General features: G+C 49.5%; 1 protein-coding gene across 9 annotated transcripts in view; it reads left to right on the top strand.

Moving 5' to 3' along the window:
• Positions 1-22,282, top strand: part of LOC105005558 (prolyl 4-hydroxylase subunit alpha-2) — a 71,176-nt gene extending 48,894 nt beyond the window's left edge. For 7 of the 9 annotated variants that reach the window (XM_010863587.1, XM_010863588.1, XM_010863590.1 and 4 more), the window contains 11 exons: positions 2,650-2,787; positions 6,029-6,268; positions 7,509-7,702; positions 8,484-8,660; positions 12,251-12,321; positions 12,558-12,657; positions 16,444-16,497; positions 17,025-17,090; positions 18,806-18,874; positions 19,258-19,354; positions 21,820-22,282. In XM_010863587.1, coding sequence (XP_010861889.1) covers positions 2,650-2,787; positions 6,029-6,268; positions 7,509-7,702; positions 8,484-8,660; positions 12,251-12,321; positions 12,558-12,657; positions 16,444-16,497; positions 17,025-17,090; positions 18,806-18,874; positions 19,258-19,354; positions 21,820-21,890 — 1,277 coding nt within the window. In that variant the 3' untranslated portion in view covers positions 21,891-22,282. Of the gene's footprint in view, positions 1-2,649; positions 2,788-6,028; positions 6,269-7,508; positions 7,703-8,483; positions 8,661-12,250; positions 12,322-12,557; positions 12,658-16,443; positions 16,498-16,915; positions 16,976-17,024; positions 17,091-18,805; positions 18,875-19,257; positions 19,355-21,819 lie in introns of all 9 variants that reach the window. The other 2 variants (XM_010863594.1, XM_010863593.1) reach the window with 2 other exon arrangements.
• The last annotated feature ends 314 nt before the right edge of the window (positions 22,283-22,596 follow it).

The following is a 22,596-nucleotide window of genomic DNA, read 5'->3' as shown; positions in this document are numbered from 1 at the left end:
AGCATGGCAAAAAAAAATATCAGTTCTTGCCTTTTTCTAGTGTTTTGGTGTCTGTTTTGGGGTGGGGGGTAGTGACTTTTTTCTAATTATGCTTTAGTAATACATTTTTCTAGATAAGTTGGAATACAAAAACAATCATATAAGAAAATTATACAGTTTTTAATCCAATTGCCTGATTATAATCACTATTAAAATTCTAGTCTTTTTAACACGTGGATAAAATGGAACGATACCAGGGAATGTTTGAGGGACCAAACGAATTAACAAAGGTTAAGTGTGCTAAGTGGTGGGGGTGTGGGCCTCCTCTAAATTCACTCCCATTCATATCTTTTAGAAGGAAGACATATCCATTGGCAGATTTGTGACATAGCTTACACTATTTTCCTGAATTTTTCAGCTGCTGTGTATGTTTTTTAAATGTTCTTCTGCCACATGATTTTAATGTCTGGCTCAGTAATACGTCAACCCACTCCAGTACTCTTGCCTGGAAAATCCCATGGATGGAGGAGCCTGGTAGGCTGCAGTCCATGGGGTCGCTAAGAGTCGGACACGACTGAGCGACTTCACTTTCACTTTTCACTTTCATGCACTGGAGAAGGAAATGGCAGTCCACTCCAGTGTTCTTGCCTGGAGAATCCCTGGGACAGGGGAGCCTAGTGGGCTGCCATCTATGGCGTCGCACAGAGCTGGACACGACTGAAGTGACTTAGCAGCAGCAGCAGCAGTAATATGTCACACTGATGTAGTGTAAAAATGGTCATCAGTGGACATGGAATTGTTCCCAAGTTATCAGCAATCTTACCCCTATCTTTGTGCCCACCTCTGATTATTTTCTTATGATCAATTCCCATAAGTGGGATTTGCAGGTCCGAGTATGAACTTTTCTTTTAAAACTTCAACTCTGCTTAGTGCTTTTACTATGATAGTACTTTCTGTGCTCTAATATTTTCCTCTCAGCAGCAGATGGTGGGGCAGGCCTGGAGGTGGGCCTTCTAGCCTTGGGCCCAGCCCCCTGGACTCACTGCCTCTCCTCCCAGAGTTGGAAGTGCTGATTAACTTCAGATTCGTTGTCTCTCAAGCCGAGGCGTTTTAGCCCATGTGGCCAGACTGGGCTGGGCTTGGCTTGGCTGGGAGCAGAGTGGCCTCTAGGGAGGGATTGGTGAACTCAGCCGGGCTGGAGCTGTGCCCGGTGAGCTCACTGCCTCCAGAAGCTGTGGCTGTCTTTCCCAGACCCTGCCTCCCAGCCTGGGCCTGTAGCTCAGAACTGGCCGTTGTGCCTGCACCACAGGAGAATGAGCCCGCCCAGATGATCTCCTGCTCTCCAGTCTTGTTCTCTATACCCAGCCCCCACCATCAACATCTGGTTCCTTTGGAAAACCTTATAATTACCCAGAGGGAGATAGGACAGCCCCAGAGAGCAGTAGGTTGTTTTTACCTCTTTCTTTCAGAGTTCTTGCCCCTGAAATGTGGAGTGGGGAGGCAGGGAGATAACACTAACAATGTGGCTTTTTCTGGAAAGCATTTTTTTCTCTCTGGATTGTAAGCCCTTAGTGTCCCTGACCATGCAGCCATGAAGGAGACAGGGTTGCAGCATCTTGGCTCCTGGGTCCTCAGGCATGGCTAGAGTGGATGTTTGTGCCTGAGGTTGTGGGTGCTGTGGGAAGAAGAGGCTGGAAAAGAGATGGCCTTGGAGTTTCCCTTCCAATTCTCAGCTCCAGAGCACAGTTGAAGCCCCTAAATCAGCATGGGAGAGCCTGGCCCCCACTTGGAGTCCTGAGATTGCAGGAGATGTATATCTTGCTTTACAGCCGGATCTTGGAGTCACAGAATAGCTTCCTTGGTTGCCTCTGTGGTTAGGGCTCTCCCAGACTCCGGGCTGTGGTCTTGAGCACCACAGTCAGGGAGCTCATGCCCTGAGCTCAATGTGAGTTGGAGTGGCAGGAATTATCCTAGTAAGCAGAGCTGGACAGTGTGGTCTGGTGAGGGAATCATGCACAACAGGGCATGGGCGGCCCATCTCAGTACTTGGCCTGCTCAGATGATCCTCTAATCCCTAATCTTGGTGAGGGGAGAGTGCCATACACCTCCAGGACTGTCGTCATTACCTTTCTGGATGATTAGGACCAGTGGTCAGTAATGAGTGGCCAGCTGGGCTCTCTTCTGTCCCTTGGGCTCCTCCATCTGAGATGTGGGCCAGGAATCTGTGATTACCTGGCCAGCCTAATAATCCTAGATTGAGGTTTACTGTGTGATTTGTTTTCTGCTGAGTGGTCAGCAAGTCCTCCCTTAGTCCTTTCCTGTGTCCCAGTCAGTTACCCTCTCTGTCCCTTCTGTCTCCACCAGGTCTGTCTGAGTGCTTTGGATCCAAGACTCTCAGACTCCCACATGTTAATTGGTATGAGGGGGCCGTTCTGTTCAGTTCAGATGAGCAGCACAGGCAGTTGGTACAGTGAGGGAGTAAGAAAGGAGAGGTCTCCCTGAACTGGAGCCACTAGGAAGGGCTTCCTGGAGAAAAGGGAAACGGCCCTCATGAGGAGGGGCAGGGAAGTGCACTAGCCAGAGACCCTCCTCTGGGTGCCCGTCTGGTTCCAGGTGAAATTCTGTCCCTGGATGGAGGTAACCTTTTGTCCTCATTCTCTCCTTTGGAAGATTTTATTGCAAACCTGTCAGTGCAGCGACAGTTCTTCCCCACCGATGAAGATGAAACAGGAGCCGCCAAGGCCTTGATGAGACTTCAGGACACATACAAACTGGACCCAGATACAATTTCCAAAGGGGAACTTCCAGGTAACTCACCACTCCAGACAAAGGCTGTCCAGCCCGTGTGTCTACTATGGTGTCTGGACAGGGCTGGAGCCACTGCTGACTCTTGGTCTCTACCCTCAGGGGCATTGTCACCTCTGGCAATGGTTCTCTCTTTGTTTCCAGTTGGTGCCAGTCCCCTGGTCTATGACAGCTGCCTGCCCTCAGCCCCTCTCCCCCCACCTCCCTCTAGCCCAGGCCTCCCCTCTCTCAGCTCAGGGAAGGCCAAGGCTGCCGCTCAGGACCTCCTTGGCCTGCATCTCCAGAGTACCACTCAGGTCTGTATCCAGACCCACTTCCGTTCCCACCTTCCAGGGTCCTCTTGCCCAGGACTGATCTTGGAACTTGTTGTCCCATGGCCTGTGTACCTTCAGTTACAGTCTCTGCCCCTGTTTCTTCTCTGTCCACCTCTCTGGACTCTTCCCCCTGAGCTCATCTTGGAAACCTCTGTCCTTGCTCATCTTACATACCCCTACCTCAGGATCCCAGGCCTGTTTGAGTCTCTGCTGCTGATTGATCTCTTCTCCCTCCTGGTTAGGCAGCTGGATAGTCATCTACACTCTTTTCCTGTTTCCTTGGTTCCTGTGTCCTCCTGAACACACACAGTCTGGCCTCCTCCTGCCCCTACAAGACCAACAGGGGACACTTGGATGGTAAAGCCAGCAGACAGTTTTCAGGCTGAATATTATTTAGCTGTTCACTAGTGTTCAGCATATTAATTGCCTGATTCTTCCTGATATTCTCCCCTCCTTTGAATTCTGGGACACTGATCTCAGCTGTTTCTCTTTTGGCACCTCTCTCTCTCATTTCTTTTACAGGCCCTGTTTCAATTCAACTGGCTGCCTCAGTATGTTTATAAGAAGACGTGTAGTGGTTTGGTGGCTATTAAAGGGCAATAAACCCAGGGATTCAGTTAGACTCTGGTAGATCTTGGAGGCTCCCTCACCCATGGGGACCCTTTTGGAGGCACAGCAGAGGGAATCACGGTGTGTAGGGGAGGGGGAGGAACTGTGTTGTTGGCTAGTCAGAGCCTAGAGTCTTGGCACTGGGAAGCCCAGGGAGCCAACAGGAAGATTGGGGATGTCTCCTTAATCCTCACTCAATCAGATTTTGGATCAAGGCCAGGAGGCCAGAGAGAGAAGGTGGCTTGGGGCACCTGCAGGATCTGTTCACCCTATAGCTATGAGAATGGTTGGTGGGAAGAGGGAGCCACAGCCAGGCATTGACCCTTCACATTCGGTAACAGCCCCATGTGTATCCTGGAGGGGCAGTGAGGGGTGGATGGGAGTTGTTCCCCAGGGTGCTGTTCCTACCTGGTGTCTCCCTAAGCACCTTCTCCAGGGAAGCCTGTTTACAATGCTTTACTTTTAGGGCTAAATCCAAATTCCTCTTAACATATGGTCTTTGCAGTCCTGTGTGGGTACTGTCTCCCTGGTCTCCTTGCCCGTTGTACTAAGCATCACCACTGCTTGGCTTCTTTGTTCATCCCACAAACTCTGCAGGTTTACCTTTATGGCCCTTCAGCATTCAGCTCAACTGGTATTCTCCCGAGAGCACTCTCCAGAGAGCAGACTTTCACACTGGTTTCTGGGAAAGATAGTGAGTGTTTGGGAGTCATTCTTGACATTCTTGGTATCTGTGAGACATATGGTAATAGCTACTGTTTATTACACTCAAAGGACTCATAGGAGACATTTTCATGTGACATTGTCTTTTTCAATTCTTGGCACAAGTCCTCTAAAATTGATGGCATTATCTCTTTTTAGAGGTAACAGACTAAGAATCAGAGAGGCTAAGTAACTTGCCCATAGTCACACAGCTGTTGGGTGCCATAGGTAGGCCCACACAGGCCCTGCTCTGTCCAGCCCACTCACCTGTTATGCTGCCTCCATCAGTGTTGAGTTCGTGCACCCACAGAGCCAGAGATCTGTGGAGGTTCCTGGAGAGTGAACAAGGACTCAAGGATGCCTCCCTTCTCCCATCCATGGTCTCCTGCTAACTCTGTCTGGTGTTTATTTCCCCCGTTTTCCTATCCTGTCCGACATTGTCTGTTCTTGAGCCATCCTGGTGAGCAGCCCCTGAAGCCAACCCATGGCAGCAGGGGTTTCATTCTGGGCATCTTGGATATCAGGCAGAAAGAGCCCACTCTGAGGCAACTCTCCATTGTCAGCCATGCTTGGGTTGCCATTAATGGTTTTGTAGGGAAGTTCCTTTGCTTTCCAGGAGGGTCACAGCTTAAACCCTGCATCTCCCCATAGCTTACACACCACATCTCCTTCTTGACTTGAAACCCTCTTCATGGTCACTTCCAGCATGAACTAACAGCAGATGACCTATGGTCAGAGGACCTGCTGAATCGACCTTTACCAAGGGCCCCACCCTGGTGGCTCAGACGGTAAAGAATCTTCCTGCAGTGTGAGAGACCTGGGTTCAATCCCTGGGTTGGGAAACCCCCCTGGAGAAGGGAATGGCTACCCACTCCAATATTCTTGCCTGGAGAATTCTGTGAACAGAGGAGCCTGGCAGCTATAGTTCATGGACTTACAAAGAGTGGGACAGGACTGAGTGACGAACACTTTGACTTTGAAGGGCCCCACCGCCTAGTGGTCAAAGCTGGCATTGCAGTCTTATTTCTTGACCTCCCTTGGCATGTGTCGCACCACTCCTGTTCCGTTTCTTCTACCTCTTAGGTGCTTCTCAATGTTATTCACTCCACCGTTTCTGTACAGGGGGCCTCTGGGGCCCTGGCCTCAACTACCGTGTCTCTCTTTCCTGACACTTATTTCTGGAAGCATTTATCTTCATCCATGGCTTTACCTGCCACCTCAGTTCTGTTTTTTATATTCAAGTTATTTTTTCTAAACTTCCAGTCTCAAATGGGCAGCTACCTTGCAGACATCTCCTGAGCCGCACTTAGGACCTTTATACTCTCCTGAACACTACTTCTTGGGCATCCTGGGCTCCTCCATAATAAAGGCCCCTTCCCCCTTGGAAAGAGGGGAGTCTGAGGATAGGAGACAGGCTGTGCACCCCAGCCGGAGGCAGGGCCAGCATGGCTGTGCTTTCTGTACTTATGGCCCTTGGAGGTGTGTGGTCTGAAATCCTAGTTGGCCTCTGCTGGGGTGACGCCCCCACATCCCAGGGGCCCAGGCTTCTGCAATGGGGAAAATCTCTGTCCCTAACCCAGAGGCCCTTGGAGCCTGACTACATGCCTCTCCGGCTGCAGGAACCAAATACCAGGCCATGCTGAGTGTGGATGACTGCTTTGGGATGGGCCGCTCGGCCTACAACGAAGGCGACTATTACCACACGGTGTTGTGGATGGAACAGGTGCTAAAGCAGCTCGATGCTGGGGAGGAGGCCACCACATCCAAGGCCCAGGTGCTGGACTATCTGAGCTACGCTGTCTTCCAGTTGGGTGACCTGCACCGTGCCGTGGAGCTCACCCGCCGCCTGCTCTCCCTTGGTAAGGAGCCTTTGGGGGAAGGTCAGGTGCAGATGGGAGGTGGCAGGGGTGGCTGCTGTCAGGGACCAAGCCAGTCTGACCAGTTGCCTAGCCGGTGACCAATCCTTTGCTGCTTTCAGGCCCAGGCTAGCTGCCAGCTTGCTCTTTACCTATGTCTGTTCTGGCCTTAACCCTTGCCCAGTCACTGATGGATACTCTCAGGCCTGCACTTAGATTTCTATTTCATTTATAAATGGGAATCCAGGGTTGCAGTATATCTGCTGCTCTGCAGGGTGGAGCCTTTATTACATCCACAATAGCTCGAGAGGCAAGCTGTATTTCAGGGTTGCTGCAGTGACAGTGACCTGACCTGTTATTAGAGGCCTGAGGTCTAACTGATGGACTTGCCACGGCTTTGGGCATTTAAGTGTCTTGTGATGTTAGACTGAAGGAGATCAAAGCACTGTGTCTCAAGAACCTATTTGTTCCTCTTATTAATATTTGGGATATCATAGTTTGGGTTTTCAGTGGCCAGCAAAGACTTCCTTTTGCTGCTGCTTTTCACGGGTCCTGCGTCTGAGGCCAGCTAGTGTGGATGTTAGACGGATGTGGGAAGAGAGCTTTGTAGACTCTGTCATGTTAGTAAGAGCCTTGGACAGGGAGTCGGGTCACCTAGATTCCTCCTCTGAATGACCTCACGTTAATTTCCTCACATCTTTGGGCTTCAGTTTCCTCATCTGAGGGGTGGCTCAGTAATCCTGCCTGGCTCACTCCTTTGTGTCGTGAGGTCCATAGGACGAAGCCGTGGGAGTGTCATGTGGCTGTTCTTGCTGGTGTTTCAGCCTGCCTTCTCGCTGTGGCCAGGGCGTGATGCGCTCATCAGTAACGGAGCAGATGGACTCTAGGGCACGGATGAAGCGAGCACACAGCCAAGTTGGGAGGAGGAGGCAGAACTCTGGACTGCTTCTCTGGACCCGTGTCCTCAGGATTTCCAGGGAAATCTGAGAGGAGATCTGCATCAGTGATGCGGCATCCCCTCCACCCCCCACTTTGTTGCTCCTTTCTCATCTCTAACCAGAGTGGAGAGAACCTCTGTTGGGTTTTCCTCTATGACCAGCAAACCCCGCTTAGGTGCTGTGGAAGCCAGAATGCTGCGTGCAAGTGAGCTGCTGGGAGAGAAAACCGCTTACAGAATAATTTCTCTAAATGATCTAACAGATGTTTGTGGTTTCCTTTTCCTTCATGTTCTTTCCTATTGTAGACCCGAGCCATGAACGAGCTGGAGGGAATCTGCACTACTTTGAACGGTTGTTGGAAGAAGAAAGAGAAAAAATGTTATCGAATCACACAGAAGCTGAGCTCGCATCCCAGCAAGGCATATACGAGAGGCCTGTGGACTACCTGCCGGAGAGGGATGTCTACGAGAGCCTCTGTCGTGGGGAGGGTGTCAAACTGGTGAGACACGTGGCTGGGTCAGGGCCCAGGCAGTGGACCTAGATTTCAGCTCTGGACAGACAGATGTGAGGAAGATGTTACTCTGTCTGTAGGTGGTTTTCTCAGTTCTTGGTCGTATCTGCTGAGGCTGACATGTGGATGTTCTCCGAGGTACAGGGTAGGAGGCTTGTCTTCCCTGAGGTCCCAGGCAGAGCTTCAGTCCTCTGAGTTGTTGCTGAGCACCCCTCCCCATCCCAAGAGGCCAGCTTCTGCTTGACTCACTGTTCTAAGAAAACCCGTGGGACTTGATGTGCCTTGGGCCCCAGCGGAAGTTGTGATCTCTAGCAAAGACAAGACAGTTGCTAGAGCTTGGTATGAGGTATCACTGGCCTTGGACAGCCCTGGGACCCCGGTGCTTCCTCACAGAGGCTCAGATGTGAGTCAGTCTGTTGGCCTTCTCCGTGCCGGTGTCTGCTTGCTCCCGCTGGCTCTTCTGCCTAGAAAGACGTCTCCCCTGCCCCAGCCCTCCTCACCTACTCATGTCTCTGTGAGAAGGGTCAGGAATTACACCCTGCCACAGGGCTTGTCAAATGAGGAATTCTTGGGAGAGGAGAACCTCTGCATGATTTGTGGCATATCATTTCATGCCAGCCAAACTGAGGGGCTTTTGTTTTCTTGTCTGGTGAGGTGGGAGGGAGCGACTGCTGGACACGATGTTTGAGACCAGTGTCTGCAGCCAGCTAGTCTGGGACTGAGGGTTAGGACTCACTCGGTTCAGGGCCTGTTGTTCTGTGTTCCCCAGACCCCCCGAAGGCAGAAGAGGCTCTTCTGTAGGTATCACCATGGCAACAGGGTGCCGCAGCTGCTCATCGCCCCCTTCAAAGAGGAGGATGAGTGGGACAGCCCGCACATCGTCAGGTACTACGACGTCATGTCTGACGAGGAAATCGAGAGGATCAAGGAGATTGCGAAACCCAAAGTAGGTGTCTCCGCCGTTCCTTCTCAGGCCGCTTAGTCCAGGTGCCATGGGGCAGTGTGGCTGCTCACCCAGGTGGCCTCTGCTGATGGCTTGAATGAGTCCACTGTCGGGTACTAAGGTACTGCAGACTCGATTTGACCTTGAGGAGTCATGTCCGTGGGGGGAAGCAATGTGGACAGACAAGGGTGGGAAAAAAGGGCACCCTGGGCAGGTTGGTGGCTGGTGTGTGGGTGAGTGTTTAGGAAGTATGCCATGGGGTACTGCCAGGCTGGGTCCCGTGGAGCTCCTGATGAGGACTGCGAAGAAGTGATTGACTTGGAGGAGCGTGAGTGTCTGCAGGGCTGTCTTCTCATCTAGCAGCACACCGGGTCTCTCTGTTTATTCACACCTTTAAATATTTTCTTCACATAAGCCTGGCACTTCTCTTGTTAATTTATTCCTAGGCAGTTTGTTGTTTGTTGTTGTTGTTATTATTGTTATTGTAACTTCACTTTATTTCTTTCACCATTATGATTTTACTGGTTATGTTATTAAATTAGCATACCATCATAAGCTAAACTGTTGATTGTAAAAATATATTTCATCATAATAGCTAATGTGTACTGAGTTCTGAAGTGTGGCAGGCCCTATTCTAAGTCCTTAACATGTGTTAACTGCTATGTCTGCTCAGCAGGCTCCGTCATCATCTTCATTTTACCCACAAGGAATTAGACCCGGTGCAGATCACAGCTAGTGGTTGAACTCATTTCTTATTCTTTTGGTTTTTAGCTAATTATCTTAGGTTGTCCATATAGTACTGCTGCTGCTACTGTTGCTAAGTCACTTCAGTCGTGTCCGACTCTGTGCGACCCCATAGATGGCAGCCCACTAGGCTCCCCCGTCCCTGGGATTCTCCAGGCAAGAACACTGGAGTGGGTTGCCATTTCCTTCTCGAATGCATGAAAGTGAAAAGTGAAAGTGAAGTCGCTCAGTCGTGTCTGACTCTTAGCGATCCCATGGACTGCAGCCCACCAGGCTCCTCTGTCCATGGGAGTTTGCAGGCAAGAGTACTGGAGTGGGGTGCCAGGGCCTTCTCCGCCATATAGTACTAGCACCTGCAAATTAGAAAAATTTTGTTTTCTCTTTTCTAGTCATTATAGTTCTGTTTCTGTTGTCTTGTTGAATTGTCCAGAGCTTCTAGAGCGTTTTTATAATAGGAATCTTTGTCTTGTTCCTGAATTTCCTAGAAATGCCTTTGGTGTTTCACTGGTAAGTGTGCAAGTTGGCTGTTGGTTTTGTATATATGTCATCATGTTACAAAATTCTTCTTCTATTTCTAGTTCATAAAAGGTTTTCTCCCATCTGACATCTTTCAAAGAGAACTGCTTGCTGCCATGTCCCCACCCTTCTCCTGTCACTGGTGATCAGGAGCGAGGAGTTAGCTGGAGATCCTCTATTGCTCTGCTTCTAAGAGAACTGTCGAGGCCAGGAGGCCAGCACTCCTGGAGAGGCCTAAGATAGGTTCCCATCCTGGGCCCTGGACTGCATCTTGGAACAGCCTTGCTTTGAGGTACTAGGACCTCCAGGGCTCAGAGCCAGTTGTTAGTGTCACTGATATTGCTGAGGGAGGGTCTAGCCAGAGTGTGTGGAGAATGGGGACCACAGACCCCCACTCTCTTCCATTCCCTGGACCAGCTCCAAATTCCTGCGGGAAAGAAAACTGCTTTCTTGGCTGTCAGGTGAGGGAGGCACTGTGGTGCCAGACCCTCCTGAGGGATTCCTCCCTGTTCCTCTGTCCAAGGCAGAAACATTGCTCTGTGTGTATGTGCTCATGTTGGGTGCGTGTGTGCACATGGGTGTGGCTGAAGAGGAGAGTGGCTGGGAAGCTAGTCTTTGAATAGAAGCCCCGTGAAGGGCCAAACATGTTGGCTATTACAGGCGGACCTCTCCTTTCCGGAGCCTGTGAGGGACAGATGCTATCCTGGCTTTGAAGTAGGGCCCATGAGCTTAACTTAGCCTGTGGGGAATGCCTGGCAGCTGCCCTCAGGTCTCTGGCCTGCTTTCAAAATAGCTCTGTCTGTCCCTGGGAGCCGAGCACAGCTGCCCAGAGCCTCCCTGTGGGCGTCAGGCCAGTGCTGTGGTTCACTTGTTTGGATGGGATCTGGCCACAGCTGCAGTTGTCATCAGGAAAGAACAGTGGGTGGATCTCGGGGAAGCCCTCCGTTCTGGGTGCAGTGGGTCTTACCTGAACGTGCTGCAGCAGCACCTGTCCAGCTTGGCCAGCCTTCTGGTCCATCCACTCCCTCATCCCTTCTGCCACCTCTTGCCCTGACCTCTCTCTGACATCCTCACTGGCCTCCTTGTTCCTGCTCTGACCCCTCCTTAATCACCCCTCTATGATGTATCCACAGTGATCCTTGTTACACTCAGGCTGTGGTGTCCCTCCCCTGCTTCTCACTGGTCACAGGTTAGATCCAGCTCAACCCCCTCTTGCCTCCTCAGCCTGTTCTCATCTCTTCCCTCTCACTTCAAATCCACAGTCATACGACACATCCATTTTGACCTCTGGGTCCCTGCGTTGCTGTTCCTGCCCTGTTCCTGTAACCTTCTCCTGCCTGGCTAGCTCCTGCTTACTGTTCAAATCTCAGCTAGGTGGCTCCGCCATCACCCTCTTAGGAAACCAGTCTTGACCCTGTCGACTGTGCTCCCCCGGACACTGAGCGTCCCCCTTCCCAGCTTCTACATGCTGTGCTGTGACCACGCAGCTGGTTTTTTGCCTTCCCACCTGACTGAGTTGTATGAGGATAGCAGCCGTGTCTTGGTCTCCTGGTATTGTGCTGGGCACATGAGGAAGCACTAGTTAAGACAGTCCACAGCTGGAGCATGGGGGGCTGGCTCCAGGCAGCAGGCCCTTCCTGGGAGTATCACTGCACCAGTCTGTGGAAACTGGGGGGTGTGAGATAGGTGTGTATTTATTATGAGTGAGCATGTGGAGGTGGGTGGCTTCCAGCGCCGTTCACTTATTGCTGCTTGTAGACTGCTTTCCTGACTATCTTCTGACCTTGCAAAGCTCCCAAGGGAGTGAAAACTGTGCTTTCTGTTTTTGTTCCTTGTGCAGCAGGAGGCCAGCAGAGGCTGTGCAGTAGGAGAGTGTTTGGGTAGGTTTCTGGGCAGAGGAGGTTGCTGAGGTTCAGAAGGACAGTGGACTTGACCGTGTTGAGAGGAGCATGCAGGACTGAGACTCAGGGACAGCAGAATAGTCTGAATATGGTGGGAGCGGCCAGGCGTGGGCAGGTGTGGTGTGTGGGCCTGGGGAGAAAGGGGCTGTCTAGGCAGATGGGTGAATAGACTAAACAGACTCCATAGGCATAATTCTGAAGACAGCATGGACCTGGGAGCCAGGGGCGGGCAGGGGCCAGGCTCTGACAGCAGAACAGGAATTTGGAGACCACTGCCCTGGCCTGGCTTGCAGGATCAAGGGGCCTTGGCTAGAGCCACTACCTGCAGAGCTCCTTCCCTTCCTGGTCTGATTGGCAGATCAGGTCCCAGTCTCTCCAGGAAAACACTCAAGGCAAAGAATGATAAGTGTGCCCTTTCTTCTTGCCTTCCAGCTTGCACGAGCCACTGTTCGTGATCCCAAGACAGGTGTGCTTACTGTCGCCAGCTACAGGGTTTCCAAAAGGTTAGCAAAGGTGATGGTGGAAGAGGGATGGCTGCTCACGCCCCAACTCCGGGGCCTCCTAGCTCCTACTGAGGGCGGTGGCTTGGGTGGGTGTCCTCCCTGCTGGCGCCTGCACCTGCCTACGGGGAGCTTTCACTCTGTGCTGCCTTCAGCGCCGGCCCTGAGGCTGGGGAGAGTGGAGGACCTCATCGAAGCCTGCTTTGCCCTGCTTTTCTCTCCCTCTTGTTTCGGTGTAGCTCCTGGCTGGAGGAGGACGATGACCCCGTTGTGGCTCGGGTGAATCTGCGGATGCAGCACATCACAGGGCTAACAGTGAAGACCGCAGAATTGTTGCAGGTATGGCTTGTTCCTGGGACCCTGGAGTTGGGAAGGGAGTGTTTCTAGCTAGATCATCTCCCAGGGTGCTCAGGGCTGGGCCTAGGGTAACTGTATGACTACAAGATGCCACGAGTATGGCGTGGCCTCCTACTGGGAAGCCAGAATTAAGTATGCCCACTGGCATACAACAGTTAGTGTTCACAAATGTCACCTGAATATCTTCTCTGTGCCCAAGTATCACACTAGGTGCTAGGGATTGTTGGTGGGTGTGGCGGGCCCATTTACGTCATCCTAACTACAGAAGCTGATACCCTGAATTGTTCCAGGGACACCTCTAAGAGCTGTGAATATATTCAGAGGTATGGTTCTGAGTCTTAGTCAAGTCCATTTGGAGGTAAAATGTTCTATAATACTTTAGCAGGGAGTGGCCTAGATTGGTTGGATGGTGAAGATGAAATACTCCATTTTAAGTAATTCTGTGGGACTCTGGCTTCCTGCTTTTTATTTCAGAGGTGAAGACACACGGCAGCACCATACTGAACATTATGGGCAGAGTTCCTACTAATATGTCCTCTGTTCTATTGAATTCAAATCAGCACTGGGCGTGCTCCCTTCTGAACATTCCAGATTCTGAATTCTGCTGTAAAGTGATGCCCTGAGACGCTGCCAGAAAAGTTTCACTGGCATTTTTCTTGAGTCTCTTGGATCTGTTTGGCCAGAGGGTCTGTGTATTTAAGGATCTCACACTTTAACTGATCAACCATAGCTCTCAGTAGAATATTGAACTGAGATCACTTGGAAAATATTCTCTGAACTTTTGCCTGGGACACATCCAAGCAAATCAGCACTTACTCCCCACTCCATAGCTGGGTCAGCAACCAAAACCAATTTTGAAGGTTGTCTTTATGGATTTGTGTGAAGTCTACCAGAATTGTTTTTTTTTTTTTTTTTAAAGCATGCTGATTATCTTACAGTCTTGTGAACATTTTATGTAATTTTTTCAGTTCCGCTGAGCTTAGTGTTGAGTTTGAAAGTCTAATTTTTAGGTAAGATCTGCAGACAAGCGCATCAAGAGAGGACTTGTGCCACATCTCCCACTCCCGTTACGTGGGAGAGCACACCCCTTTCAAGAGCAAAAGGGTCTCCATGCCCCAAGTGCCGTCCTGTTGGTGTAGCTGTAATTCATAGCTTCCTGGAACAGGTTTTGTGTTGTTGTTAAGACATCTGCCATTGCTTCCTGCAAATGAGCCAGTGTTAGGACCATCATGGCCCTTACTGAGGATGATGTTCCATTTGGTTGCTGACTCCATACCCTGGACCAAGAGGCTGAAAAGAGTGTACAAGGCCTGTACTCCTGTTGCTCTCCTGGATGACTGTGTATGCCAGGCTGTACCCTATCTCACATGCAACCCCAGAAGACGCAGCTTTGTCCTTGGTCTGGCTTCCTCTTAACTGACCTTTTGTAATGCTGTGACTCAGTTGATAAGTGGGCTTTGAATGCCGCAGCTCCCAGCGTATGGCCTTTTATGGTCAGGGTCTTCCAGAAGACCATTGTTGTTTGCTTTCGTTCTCTAGGAGCTGTCTTGGCATTTTCTTTGCCAGCCGGTGTTGTTCAAAGCTTTGATCCTACACGGACAGGGGATAGGAAACTAGGTTTCAGAACCTGTCTCCTAGTATTCATTCCACATAGTGTGATACATGCCTGGGCACCAGCAAGAGCCTTCCCACCAGGGTCTGCATGAGGGCATTACAGGCTTCTGGAAAGGAACTGGTTCTTCTGCTGTCTGCTGACATCCTCACCTGTAGTTGATGTGTTTGCTTTAGATCATTTGGAAGAAAGGGTGATCGAGGCTTTCTTTTGAATTGGATGAGGGCCTCCTGTCTGAGAGTGGAAGAGATTCTGCATTGCCAGAATTCCTGAAGGCTGAAGACTCTGCTGATGTCTCAGTCTCACCAAAAAAGTGATTTCTAACTATTTTTCCCCCTTCACTCTGACCTCAGTATTGTAAATACCCACATCTTTCAAAGGACTGACTCTTAATACTTTTGTGACAAATGAATACCTCCTCTCAGGAATCAGTTTTGATGTACAGCTTCTTGTTATGTGAGGTATGAGTCTGGGGCCTGGAGTTGCCCAGATGGTGATTCTGATGGCTGCACATCCAGAAGTTCCCATGGCACTTGTACTATTTGGGGATGGTATTAAATACTACAGGTACAGTAGCCTGAACACTATGATCAAATGTGAGAATCACCATGATTCTCAAAACTGCTAAAAGATGAGCCACCCGTAACAATGCAGCTTCTTTCATTATCCCCAGGTAGTGAAAGTTTAAGCCCTCCATCCAGCAAGTGGGTGTGTTGGAAAATGCAGTCATACCTTGCACCTCCAGCAGCAAGCAGCAAATGAACTCTCCTGAATGCGCTGGAGAACTGATTACAGTCATGTTTAAAGTTTTCTTCAAGTTCTTGGCTATAGTGGATCCAAAGGAAAATCATTTGTGATATCACTTCATCAGCTTCTCTAGCACCTCTCTCCTTACATGCATCGTCAGTCTCAGGGTCACCTGCTGAACTGGGCCTCCTCGCACTGTTGATAGTATTTTTGGTGTGGGACACTTGACGGCCGAAGCAGTGTGTGACAGCATGTTTTCTTCCACTGATTCCGATTCTCCTTATCAATGTTTTTATTTTTATGGACATTGAAAAAAATCATTCTGCCCCAAATCTGAGTTTCATCACATTCAATAAATACTGTTTTATACTCCAAAAGGAGGATTTTCTCTCTTGTAGAGCCCATCCTCCCTCTCCCTCTATCCTGTTAATAGATGGCCATTATTGCCAGTTTTGCAGCATCTCTTTCCCGACTCTTAGAATCACCACAAAGTTTATATGAAACCACTTTTCTGAGGACTAATAGTTGAATCTTCAAAGTGTTTATGGTTTCATTAAGACACAGTAGCCAAGTGTTCCCAGATAGACATTGGTGGTACCATTTAGTATGTCAGCTTTCATGTCAGATTCTGCATTTCATCTTGAACTTCGTCTCTCATCTAACTACTGAAGCTAAAAGAACCAGTGTGACTTAGAACTTATATTGTGCTGGTAAGCTGTTCACAAAGGTGTTTGTGACTTCTGATCCAATTAGTGATACCTGAGGTGGCTCAGGCCCTGGTCCGGGTTCAGACTCCACTTGGGGGCACTGAGGTAGAGCAGCAGTTTTGGGACCCCTGCAGCCAGCCGCCCAAGCCCTGCTGCTGCACTTGGGTGCAGAAGTATTCCGTGCAGTGGACCACTGTGAGATGGGGTGGGATTTGTTTGTCCTATTCAGCCTGACCAAGATGAGTTTCTGGGGCCTGGTGACAGAGGTGGCAGGAGCATGGCCAGGCACTGAGTAGCTCCCAAACTAGTACTAAAAAGAAACCCCCTACCCAAACCAGTTCTGAATTTATTGTTGGTATTCTTCTGGATTACCGCTTCATTATCTTGCAAATAATCATGGCCTGCCTGAAGGAGGGCTCCCTCTGCTGCCATTCATGTGTCCCTCAAGGGCTGGAGCTTCTCCACGGTGGCCATCTGCAGCTTGCCATCATGTCCTTTCTTGGAAACCACATTTGTGCTGCACCCTTCCTCTTGGACACAACTATAGACCTGTTTGCAGCATTTGTTCTTCCCAAACTGGCAGGGCATAGCTACCCTCCTCAGAGAGGCTGCTCCTTGGGGTTCTGGTTGTTACCTGGGAGATGGGCTGCTTCAGGGTGGTTCATGCTGCTGACAAAGTCCAATGCTGTTATTTCCTACCAGGTTGCTAATTATGGAATGGGAGGACAGTACGAGCCACATTTTGACTTCTCTAGGGTAAGACCCCGCTCAGGTTTTTTCAAAGGCCCTGCTCTAGCTGATTTGAGAAGGCTGTAGCCTTCACCGTAGCCCCCTCACCTCACCAGGGCCCACTCTTTGTTACTGGAGAAGCCCAAGTCCAGAGCCAAGTGCAGCCCGGCTGTTTCCCCTGTGATATTGGGAGTGGTCCCCCGACCCACCCCTGCCATTCTTTGCCCTGACTCTGAAGCAGAGGACATCACTAGGTCTCTGTGAACTCTTTCTTGCCCCTTGTCCTCCATGCCCAGCCAGGATTTCCCTTGCAACTTTGGCCCCTGGTCCAGGCCTGTGTATGGAACCCCCCCTTGGTACCTTCCCTTGACCTTTTTGGCCCCAGTCCTGTGGGTGGCAGGGGAAGTCAGTTGCAAACTTGGGTGAAAGTTGTTGTCTATTGCAGCGACCTTTTGACAGCGGCCTCAAAACGGAGGGGAATAGGTTAGCGACGTTTCTTAACTATGTAAGTATTGGGTACAGGCCCACCTGTGTGCTTTCACTTAATTTTATAGAAAGATGAGCAAGATGCTTTCAAGCGTTTAGGGACGGGGAATCGTGTGGCCACGTTCTTAAACTACGTAAGTATGACGCCTGCAGTGTGTGGGCTTAAGGGGAGCCTGGGTCCAGAGTGCTCTCAAATATGTTCCCATCAGAGCCAGTACCACCAACTGTTGCTCAATGGCTGGGTCCTCCTGGCCCTCAGCACCCTTCTTCGCTGGAGTAGAGTGTTGCCCTGTGTTTCCATTTGTATTTTTCTCCCAGCTCCTGTGATTTACATCCCTGGCTCCTTTTTGATGGGCCCAATGCTAGTCTGGACTTAGGGGATGGGTGTCCTGGAGAGGTCTCTGCTTAGCGTCAGAGTGAGGAGGTGGCCTGGAAGTGCTCTTAGATGAACCGGCCTTCATTTCCCTGAAGCTCAGTGGCCTGCCTGCCTCCCACCTGCTGCCTGTACTCCAGCCAGGGTTAGGTTTACCTCTCACATGAGGAATAGGTTCCTCTCCCCTTGGCTGAAAGAGGTAGCCCTAAAGAGGCATAGAAGTAACTTAAAGACAGAAGCCTGTGTCCATTTTCCCCTTTGGTGTCTTGTTTAAGTTTCATTGTGTGGTTATTATGTGCTGGGGACTGCTGTGAATGTGCTGGTGAGCAGGGCATGTGTGGTTTCTCATGGGCTTATGGTCTAATATGAAAGACTTTAGACATAGGAGAGGTCATTGTTTGGTTACCATAGTGATAAATGCTTTGAAGAAGTAATGCAGAGTGGAGGTTCTGAGAAAGCCTCCCTTGAGAAGTAACATGTCAGTTGAGTCTTAAAGGTTGAGTGGAAATTTGTTGGTAGAACATGATTTCTGGTAGAGAGGAGAATGTGTGGAGGCCTGGAAAAGGGAAGGAACTTGGGATGTTGGAAAAAGAGAAAAAAGGGTGGTGTGTCTCAGAGATAGTGTGTTAATCTGGGGTGGCCAAAGGGAGAGGCTGGTGAGACTGCCAGGGCCTTCAGGTTTTAGAAAAGAGCCTGGATTTGATCCTCGCTCTGGTGGGAAGCCATCAGGGGTTGTCATTTTCCACATTTACCATTCATCTGTTGGGTGCCCTTCAGTCTGTCTGGTATGTGTCCTGTGGAAATATTTTAGCTCCACGTTTTATTACCTTACAGGCAAAAAACTTGAAGTAAGAGAGCCAGATGAGAAAGAGGTGGTGCTTTGGGCATGAGCTGAGCTCTGTGGGCATGAGTGCAGCCTTGCTGCTATGGAAATTGTGTTCCATTTAGTTTGAGGTTTTACTGCGGGAGATGCAGGCCCTTTGGAGACAGAGTACCCTAGCTGGCCCTGGGAGGGTGGCTGTTGTGGGAAGGTGAGAGTCTGACTAGAGCTGCAGGTTACCCAAGCCAGAAAAACAGTGCAGAGCTGGGGCCACCAATGGTAATAGAAGCCACAGGGCCGCTCACAAGGCACACCGGGTTAGGCGAGGGCCAGCTTGGACGAGGATAAGGGGCGTGGGGGTCAGCCAGGCATTTTCCCAGCACAGACTCAGATTTTCCCCATTCGAGGACAGCCAGGGTATGGGTCTCCTTAGGCCTACCTCTCTCCATGGCGTGGACTGTCCTAATGAACCACTCAGATTAAGCAGGGTTTAGGGAAGGGCAGGGTGTGGGAAGAGCCTTTCTGGCCAGAGGGCTGGTGGTGGAGCTACTGGTGCTCAGAGAAGGACAATCCACATACTTCATCACGTCCTTTGTGGCTCAGTTGCTCTGAGAGTATTGAGTAGAAGGGCCAAGCTCTGTGTCTTGTATTCCCAGATGAGTGATGTAGAAGCTGGTGGTGCCACCGTCTTTCCTGATCTGGGGGCTGCAATTTGGCCTAAGAAGGTAAGTTCTGGTTCTTGGGGGTCAAAAGTTGAAGTGCAGGGCCCAGACCTCATTCCTGTCTCCTAGTCCAGTTCCCTGGCTTGCTTGACTATCACTTTGAGGGAGGTTAGCCCTTTCCTGAACCCTGACCTGTGGTCTAGGCTTTCACCTTGGGAGATGGAATGGAGAGGGAAATTCCTTGAGGGCCAGGTGGGATTCTCAGTATCTACCCCACCATGAAGGGTAGGAGCTTTTTGGGGAACTTCTCTACGCTGGAGTCCCAGAGTCCTGTGCCCCTGAACACAGGAGAGAGAGAGTGTTTCTGCTCAGAGGGGGCTCTGTGGTACTCAGCATCGGATCCTTGAGCCCAGTATCTAAGGGTATGACAGGCTCTCTCTTTCCAGGGCACAGCTGTATTCTGGTACAACCTCCTACGGAGTGGGGAAGGTGACTATCGAACAAGACATGCTGCCTGCCCTGTGCTTGTGGGCTGCAAGTGGGGTGAGTGGCTTAACTTGTGGTGGTAGCCTCTGGGCTCTGGTGGTCAGCCTGAGACTCTGAACTGAGAGATACTTGCTGCTGAATTTTCACAGAGTCAAAACCTTCTCCCTTTTGGAGATTTTGGGGTTTTGTGTTTGTTTTTCCTTGATAACCAGTAGTCCCACGCAGCCATGTTAGCTGTCCACTCAGCTGGTTATATGCTAAGACATTTGGTTGGGAACACTTTCAGAGGTGCCTAGAGAGCTGAGGAAGCCCCAAGGAAGAATAGCTATTCAGGCATCCTAGGTCCAGGATGGCCCCCAGAAGAGTGGGCTCTGGCAAGGGTTCTGAGGTCACAGCGGGGAGAAGTGGAAACAAAAAGAGGAAAAGGTGTCTCAGGCAAGCAAAGCCCACGTGGAACAAGGCTCAGGTTAAAACCAACATCATAGTGTGGGGACCAGCTGCCTTTGTCTCTTGCACAAGGGGAGGCTTGTGGCACAGAGACTGAGAGATGAGGCTTGAGGCTGAAATCAAACTGTGGAGGCTGAAAGTTGAGCTTTGTTTTGGAAGCAGCTGTGGTGAGTCATGGAGAGGCTTGAAGCAGGATGTGACAGGAAGTGATCACAAAGAGATGAATTTATAGACCTCTTGGAGAGTTATGGGGATAAATAGTGATAGATTCACAGAAAATTAAGCAAATGAGAAAGAAAATAAGAAAAAGGAAAAAAGTTGTACCAGAAAGAAAATACAGTTGACTCTTGAATAAAGCAAGGTTAGGTAGGGGTGCTGACCCTCTACACAGTTGAAAATCCATGTGTAATTTATAGTTAGCTCTCTATATATGCGGTTCCTCCATATCCACGGGTCTACCTTTGCAAATTCATACAATTGTGGATCATGTAGTACTGTAGTATTTACTATGAAAAAACTAGGACTTCCCTGGTGGTCCAGTGGTTCAGAGTCTGGCTGCCATGCAGGGGACACCGGTTTGATCCCTGGTCCAGGAAGATTCCACATGCTACAGCTCCTAAAGCCCATGTACCTAGAGTCTGTGCTCCTCAACAAGAGAAGCCCCTGCAGTGAGAAACCCACACACCACAACTAGAGACTAGCACCTGCCTTGCCACCGCTAGAGAAAGCCCACGCACAGCAGTGAAGACCCAGTGCAGCAAAAGATAGATTTAATTTTAACAATAAAGTGATAAATCTTTAAAAAAACCCATGTATATAACTGGACTTGCCCAGTTCAAATGTGTTGTTCAAGGGTCAGCTGCACAATCTATTAGGTAGCTCAAGTGTGAGTAATATTTACATGACATAATAGTGTAAATACTGAATATTAATTTAACTAGAACTTGTGATATAACTATATTGGGAGATAGGAAGGGGAAATATGTATTTTAAGAGTGGTGTAAAAAATTCCAAAGCTCCCATCTTCTGTGGTAGACTATCAACATATAAGATCTAAAGTTGAAAGTCAAGAAATAACATTATAAGTATGTTATTTAGAAAAATGAGGATAAATATCAGAAGAGACAAAGGAGTTAAATGTTCAGTGGTAGTGGGGATTGGTGGTGGGAAGGGATGGGTAGGAGATTGCTATTTATCATTATAAGCCTTGTAGAACAATTTGATTTTTTCAGCTAAGTACATGTATTATTTAATTATCACAAAGTGTATTTTAAAAGTGCAATGACCTCATTCACACATTAAAAGCAATTTTCTCAATTCATTATGAGTCTATGAAATGAAAAGCGTGGTTTGTGAGCGTTTAAGACACAACTTCAGGTGGTTGTGCTAGCACCGGCTCTGCTTCCCCGCTGCCCACAACACACAGGATAGATCTGCTGCCCAGAGCCCTTGAGGTTGACTGAGGCCTTCCATGGTCCTGACAGGCTTCCTGAGGTTGACTGAGGCCTGCCATGGTCCTGACAGGCTCCCAGAGGTCGACTGAGGCCTGCCACGGTCCTGACAGGCTCCCAGAGGTTGACTGAGGTCTGCCACGGTCCTGACAGGCTTCCTTGTCTCTTGCATCTCACTGCCCACCCACCACATTCCAGCAGTGCCAAGCTTGTTGGGGTCCCTGACACACACACCAGCGTGGATTGTGCCTTGCTCTCTTTCTTATCCTGTTCCCACTTCCCAGACCCCCTTTGGTATAGGAACCACCTGCTCTGTCCATTTCCTTCCCTGGATAACTCCTGTTCAGCTTTCTGTCCCAGCCTTAGGGTTTCCTCTTCCCCCACATGGTTAAACGCTCTTTAGCTCTGTTTCCGTGGCAACCTACGCACATATATCGTGTCACTGACAGACTTTTGTACAATTATCTGTTTTCCTTACCAGCTCATAAGCAACTTGATGACTGAAACCAAGTCTTACTCATGTCTGATTCCCAGGCCTAGTGTAGGAGTCATCATGAAGGAATCATTAATTTTGGCTGCTAAATTAACCAACAGGAATGTAACATACTTTCTGTTTGTTCACAGTCTCCAATAAGTGGTTCCATGAACGAGGACAGGAATTCTTGAGGCCGTGTGGATCGACAGAAGTTGACTGACATCATTTTCTGCCCTTCGCCTTCCTGGCCCCACAGTCCGTGTTGTCTTCAAGTTCAATGTGACAGACTCCTGTCTATGTTCCAGTCCCATCAGGCGGGTCTCTGGAGGCATAAATGTTTTGTGTGGAGTAGAGAGTGGACTAGGGAAGGTCCTGGACGACCTGGGCCCCAGCCTCTCTGACCAGCCTGTGCTATCTCTGGACGCTCGGGTAGGGTTGGAGCAGAGTCAGGTGGTCTGCACCTAGCAAGGTGCTTTTGTACCTCAGATGCTTTAGGTGTGAGATGTTTCAGTGAACCAAAGTTCTGATTCCTTGTTTACATGCTTGTTTTTATGGAATTTCTATTAATGTGGCTTTAACCAAAAATAAAACGTCCCTGCCAGAAGCCTTAAAGAGCCGTATTTGAAGTATTTTTTTTTTTAAGATGGGGAGCTTTTACCAAGTTCACCATTTGGATAATGAATCTGGATAATGAATACTTGAGAGGCAAACCCTGATGTTCCAGACCAGGTTTCAACACTTATTTTTCCTCTAAGCTTCAGTGTTCTTTCTGGAAAGTGAGAGAGACAGTCTCCTTGCATCTCAGAGAACATAGAGACCATGTATATCCATGGTTGTGATGCTGTTATAATTTGAAATTTCTTACTTTAAAATTTTGAGACATACACATAGAGTTGGTTGTGATACATAGATGTACAGTTTAAAGA

The sequence above is a fragment of the Bison bison genome, unplaced genomic scaffold (genome assembly GCF_000754665.1).
Source record: "Bison bison bison isolate TAMUID 2011002044 unplaced genomic scaffold, Bison_UMD1.0 scf7180017864492, whole genome shotgun sequence".
NCBI lineage: Eukaryota > Metazoa > Chordata > Mammalia > Artiodactyla > Bovidae > Bison > Bison bison.
This window is presented reverse-complemented; position numbering and strand designations above follow the sequence as displayed.